The sequence below is a fragment of the Nerophis lumbriciformis genome, linkage group LG30, assembly GCF_033978685.3.
Source record: "Nerophis lumbriciformis linkage group LG30, RoL_Nlum_v2.1, whole genome shotgun sequence".
In the NCBI taxonomy this organism is placed as follows: Eukaryota; Metazoa; Chordata; class Actinopteri; order Syngnathiformes; family Syngnathidae; genus Nerophis; species Nerophis lumbriciformis.
Window position 1 is genome coordinate 31,935,087 of NC_084577.2, and position 7,500 is coordinate 31,942,586.

At 28.4% G+C, this 7,500-nt stretch overlaps 1 protein-coding gene across 1 annotated transcript in view; it reads left to right on the top strand.

Annotated features, from left to right (window-relative positions):
- The window catches only part of bcas3 (BCAS3 microtubule associated cell migration factor), a 283,967-nt gene extending 281,106 nt beyond the window's left edge, over positions 1–2,861 (top strand). Inside the window, exon 24 of the mRNA XM_061925915.2 lies at positions 2,028–2,861. Within this exon, the coding sequence (XP_061781899.1) occupies positions 2,028–2,176 (149 nt within the window). The 3' untranslated portion in view covers positions 2,177–2,861. The remainder of the gene's footprint in view (positions 1–2,027) is intronic.
- Positions 2,862–7,500: the final 4,639 nt, after the last annotated feature.

Genomic DNA, 7,500 nt, shown 5'->3' on the forward strand with positions numbered 1-7,500 from the left:
CATGTCAAACTCTTTAATTGTGTGAACTCATAAATAATCACTGATAGTCACACATGACATGTAGTAATATTAACAATAAATATTATTGATACTAATGATAGTAATATTAACAATAAATATTATTGATAGTAATATTAACAATAAATATTAATGATAGTAATATTAACAATAAATAATAATGATACTAATAATAGTAATATTAACAATAAATATTAATGATACTAATGATAAATGTAAATCAAATAAAGTAGTTATAAAATCAAAGATGAATGAGAGTTTTATTGGTAATAAAGTTGACTTTTGGTGGGGTTGGGTTGAGTCTGTGTGGTAGCCCGGGATGCAGAGAGGGCAGGTAAGTGCCAGCAGTGATCCAGCACTGACTCAGAAGTGTTAACCCTCTGATTAGTGAGCAGAGGCTTCTGATCACTAATCAGAGGTCGGTTAGTACAATCAGTGGCAGAACAGGAAGTGGAAAGTTAAAAGTAAGAGTAAGACAGGAAGCAACACAACATTATTGATAGTATTCATACTTTCACTTTGGAACGTACTTTTCTACTGACATATTATTGTAATCTCCTACTTACGTATTACTCTTAGTATTGTACTTACGTAATCTCCTACCTATTAGTCTACTTACATATCTTTTTTCAACTTATCTTTTTTCTACTTTCCTATTCTTCTTACGTATTCTATTACTTATGTATTCTTCTACTTGTGTATTTTTAGGTGAGTGAAAGAGAAATATTGTTCATCATATTTGCTAGATAAGAATGTGTCCTAATATTCATCTCATATAGATATTGATCTTTCATTCATATAAATATTGATCATTAGTAGATATTCATGTGTGATCAATATTCATGTGAGGTAGATATTAATATTTCAGAGTTCTGAACTTTGTGGATGAAAGTGAAAGTGAAAGTGAAAGTGAAAGTGAAAGAAGATTGAAGTCAGATTGTATCAACATTGGAATTGAAGACACAATCTTCTTTTCTATCTTCTATCATTTTGACAGATGTCATATTTATCTACTACTTTCATAGTCTATCTTTGTACTACTTATGTACTACTTTCATAGTCTATCTTTGTACTACTTATGTACTACTTTCATAGTCTATCTTTATACTACTTATGTACTACTTTGATAGTCTATCTTTCTACTACTTATGTACTACTTTGATAGTCTATCTTTGTACTACTTATGTACTACTTTGATAGTCTATCTTTCTACTACTTATGTACTACTTTCATAGTCTATCTTTCTACTACTTATGTACTACTTTGATAGTCTATCTTTGTACTACTTATGTACTACTTTGATAGTCTATCTTTGTACTACTTATGTACTACTTTGATAGTCTATCTTTATACTACTTATGTACTACTTTGATAGTCTATCTTTCTACTACTTATGTACTACTTTGATAGTCTATCTTTCTACTACTTATGTACTACTTTGATAGTCTATCTTTCTACTACTTATGTACTACTTTGATAGTCTGCTCACCAGAATACACCTTTAGAAGTACTACTTCAAAAGTATTCTTCCAGGAATATTATTCAACAAGTATAACCCAAGAAGTATAACTTAATAAATAAATAAATGATAAATGGGTTATACTTGTATAGCACTTTTCTACCTTCAAGGTACTCAAAGCGCTTTGACACTACTTCCACATTTACACACACATTCACACACACATTCACACACACATTCACACACACATTCACACACTGATGGAAAATATGATTTAAGAAAGTATAACCTAAGAAGTATTATTTAGGAAGTATTTGTTAAGAAGTGTTATTTAAGAAATATGTGTTAAGAAGTATTCCTTAAGAAGTACTATTGAATAAGTACTATAAAAGAAGTACAATTGAATAAGTACTCCTGTGTATTTAAGAAGTACTATCTAAGAAGTATTACTGTGTACTTTGTTGCAGAGCTGCAGAGAGAAGGATTAAGAAGTATTATTGAAGAAGTATTACTTGAGAAGTATTACTTAATAAGTATTTGTGTGTTTCAGAGCTGCAGAGAGAAGGAAGCATCGAGACTTTGAGTAACAGTTCAGGTTCTACAAGTGGAAGTATCCCAAGGACTTTTGAAGGTTATCGCTCTCCTCTTCCAACCAATGAGAACCAACCTCTCAGCCTCTTCTCCAACAACTTCCCATGAACACACACACACACACACACACACACACACACACACACACACACACATTATATTACACACACTATACTACACACATTATACTACACCTATTATATTACACACACTATATTACACACACACTATATTACACACTATACTACACACATTATATATTACACACATTATATTACACACACAACTACACACATTATATTACACGCACACAACTACACACTTATATTACACCCTATACTACACACACAACTACACACATTAGTACACACTAATTATTAACATTATCATTCTACACACCAACCTCTCAGTCTCAATATTACACATTAATATTACACACTATTACACATTAATAACACAATATTACACTTAATTATTACACAATATTACACATTAATAACACAATATTATACATAACACACTATATTACACAATAATAACACGATATTACACATCATTATTACACAATATTACACATGAATAACACAATATTACACATTAATAACACAATATTACACATCATCATTACACATTATTACACATGAATAACACAATATTACACATTAATAACACAATATTACACATCATTATTACACAATATTACACATAAATAACACAATATTACACTTTGCACCCAATATTACACATAAATAACACAATATTACACATAACCCACTATATTACACATTAATAACATAATTCACAATATTACACGTAAATAACACAATATTACACATTGCACACAATATTACACATGAATAACACAATATTACACAACACATTATATTACACATTAATAACACAATATTACACATCATTATTACACAATATTACACATCATTATTACACAATATTACACGTTGCACACAATATTACACATTATTAACACAATATTACACATCATTATTACACAATATTACACGTAAATAACACAATACTACACAAAACCCACTACATTACACATTAATAACATAATTCTACACATCATTATTACACAATATTACACATTGCACACAATATTACACATGAATAACACAGTATTACACAACACATTATATTACACATTAATAACAATATTACACATCATTATTACACAATATTACACACAATAACACAATATTACACATTGCACACAATATTACACATCATTATTACACAATATTACACATAAATAACACAATATTACACATTGCACACAATATTACACATTAATACAATATTACACATTATTAACACAATATTACACATCATTATTACACAATATTACACATGAATAACACAATATTACACTTTGCACACAATATTACACATAGGTAACACAATATTACACATAACCCACTACATTACACATTAATAACATAATTCTACACATCATTATTACACAATATTACACGTAAATAACACAATATTACACATTGCACACAATATTACACATGAATAACACAGTATTACACAACACATTATATTACACATTAATAACAATATTACACATCATTATTACACAATATTACACATATGAGCACAATACTACACAGTGCACACAATATTACACATCATTATTACACAATATTACACGTAAATAACACAATATTACACATTGCACACAATATTACACATTAATACAATATTACACATTATTAACACAATATTACACATCATTATTACACAATATTACACATAAATAACACAATATTACACTTTGCACACAATATTACACATTAATAACACAATATTACACGACACATTATATTTCACATTAATAACACAATATTACACATCATTATTACACAATATTACACATAAATAACACAATATTACACATTAATAACACAATATTACACATCATTATTACACAATATTACACATAAATAACACAATATTACACTTTGCACCCAATATTACACATAAATAACACAATATTACACATAACCCACTATATTACACATTAATAACATATTTCTACACATCATTATTACACAATATTACACGTAAATAACACAATATTACACATTGCACACAATATTACATATGAATAACACAATATTACACAACACATTATATTACACATTAATAACACAATATTACACATCATTATTACACAATATTACACATTGCACACAATATTACACATTGCACACAATATTACACATCATTATTACACAATATTACACATAAATAACACAATATTACACTTTGCACACAATATTACACATAAGTAACACAATATTACACATAACCCACTATATTACACATTAATAACATAATTCTACACATCATTATTACACAATATTACACATAAATAACACAACATTACACATTGCACACAATATTACACATGAATAACACAATATTACACGACACATTATATTTCACGTTAATAACACAATATTACACATCATTATTACACAATATTACACATAATAACACAATATTACACATTGCACGCAATATTACACATCATTATTACACAATATTACACGTATATAACACAATATTACACGTTGCACACAATATTACACATTAATAACACAATATTACACATAAATAACACAATATTACACATAAATAACACAATATTACACATTAATAACACAATATTACACATTATTATTACACAATATTACACATAAATAACACAATATTATACATTAATAACACAATATTACACTTAATTATTACACAATATTACACATAATTAACACAATATTACACATGAATAACACAATATTACACAAAAATATTACACGTGAATAACACAATATTACACATAAATAACACGCAATATTACACAAACATAATCCTCTCTTACATTTCTGATTTTTTTTCTGCATTGACTTTGTGGACAAGAAGTATTGATGTTGTACTCTCTATCCATGAAAATATACTACAGTACATCATTTGTAATACAACCTGGATAGTATTCCACTGAGTAAAATAAGTGTCTGGTCTCCTAGCAAGCAGTGTATGAATGAGTACTGTACCTTTAAGAAAGTACTTAGTATGTGTATTACATACATTGAAAGATGAAACATGGACAAGACTGTCAGAGATTGTAGACCTACACAAGACTGGGAGGATGTCAGCTTCATGTCAACTACAGGAAACTACCAAGTCCAGTACTGCAGCTACAAGAAACTACCAAGCAAAGTACAACAACTACATCAAACCACCAGGAAAAGTACTACTACTACAAGAAACTACCATGTAAAGTACAACAACTCCAAGAAACTACCAAGTAAAGTACTGAAATGACAAAAAAACTACCAAGTACTGCAATCCAAAAAAACAAAAAAACAAGTACAACAACCAGAATAAGTTACCAAGTAAAGTACTACAACTACAACAAACTACCAAGTAAAGTACTACATGAAGCGGCTTCTCAGCAATACTTTCTGCCCCGTGTGTGTATGAAGTGAAATACTTCTTTAGTAGTACTCATGAGTGATGTACACGTTGTATTTGTGTATTCTGTTGAAGTACTTGCACCATCAGTATCTTAGTAAATGTACACACATACTTCAAAACACTTCTTTTCAAATACTTGCTAATAAAACACAGTTTTGGTCAATACTACTTCAAAAGTACTTCATGCATGAAAAGTAAAAATGTCAATATTTGGACCAAAAGTATGAAATATTGGAAGTATTACAAGAAATGTTGTTTTACTTCTTTGTTGAGATCAATCAAATGTTGCTAATCAAGTGACGACTCCTCAATGTTTTTCTCTCACGTTTACAAGACAACGTCCTTGTTTACTGCAGAAGAAGATAAACAAACACTACACTTCAAATGTTGTCAAAGGAATGTACTTTCCAACACCTAGTCAACAACTAAGGAAACAAGAAGGTAAGCAAAACAACTAAGTAAGCAAGAAGGTAAACAAGTCAATAAAACACCTAGTCAACAGGTAAGTAAACAAGACAACTAAGTATAACAAGTACGTAAACAGATAGGTAAACAAGTAAATAAAACCACTGAGTAAACAAGAAGGTAAACAACTAAATAAAACAAAGTAAACAAGAAGGTAAACAAGTAAAAAATTAAGTCAACAAGAAGGTAAACAAGTAAATAAAACAACTAAGTTAACAAGAAGGTAAACAAGTAAATAAAACAACTAAGTAAACATGTAAGTAAAACAAGAATGTAAACAAGTAAATAAAACAATTAAGTAAAACAACTAAGTAAACATGTAAATAAAACACTTAGTCAACAGGTAAGTAAACAAGACAACTAAGTATAACAAGTAAGAAAACAGATAGGTAAACAAGTAAATAAAACCACTGAGTAAACAAGAAGGTAAACAACTAAATAAAACAAAGTAAAAAACTAAGTAAACAAGAAGGTAAACAAGTAAATAAAACAACTAAGTAAACATGTAAGTAAAACAAGAATGTAAACAAGTAAGTAAAACAACTAAGTAAACAAGTAAATAAAACAACAAAGTAAATAACTAAGTAAACTAGTAAATAAAACAACTAAGTAAACAAGTAGATAAAACAACTAAGTAAACAAGTAGATAAACCAACTAAGTAAACCGGTAAGTAAAAAAAACAACTAATTAAACAAGAAGGTAAATAAGTAAATAAAACAACTAAGTAAACAAGTAAGTAAAACAAGAAGGTAAACAGGTAAATAAAACAATAAAGTAAATTTACTAAGTAAACAAGAAGGTAAACAAGCCGGTTCGTCTTGTATTAAGTGTAAGAGAAACGTGCGGAACTATAACAATAAAAGTTGAAGTATGGACAGTAATAATAATATGGCTGCTTGCATTGCAGCAGGCCCATAATAATAAAAACAATAATAAAATGGGCTGTTTTTATTGCAGCAGCCCCATAATAATAATAATAACAATAATAATATGGGTTGCTTGCATTACAGCAGGCCTATAATAATAATAATAATAATAATATGGCTGCTTGCATTGCAGCAGGCCCATAATAATAATAATAATAATAACAATAATTATATGGGCTGTTTTTATTGCAGCAAGCCCATAATAATAATAATAACAATAATAATATGGGTTGCTTGCATTACAGCAGGCTTATAATAACAATAACAATAATAACAATAATAATAATATGGCTGCTTGCATTGCAGCAGGCCCATAATAATAATAATAATAACAATAATAATATGGGCTGTTTTTATTGCAGCAGGCCCATAATAATAACAATAATAATATGGGTTTACTGCATTACAGCAGGCCCATAATAACAATAATAATAACAACAATAACATTATGGCTGCTTGCATTTCAGCAGGCCCATAATAACAATAATAATAATATAATGGCTGCTTGCATTGCAGCAGGCCCATAATAATAATAA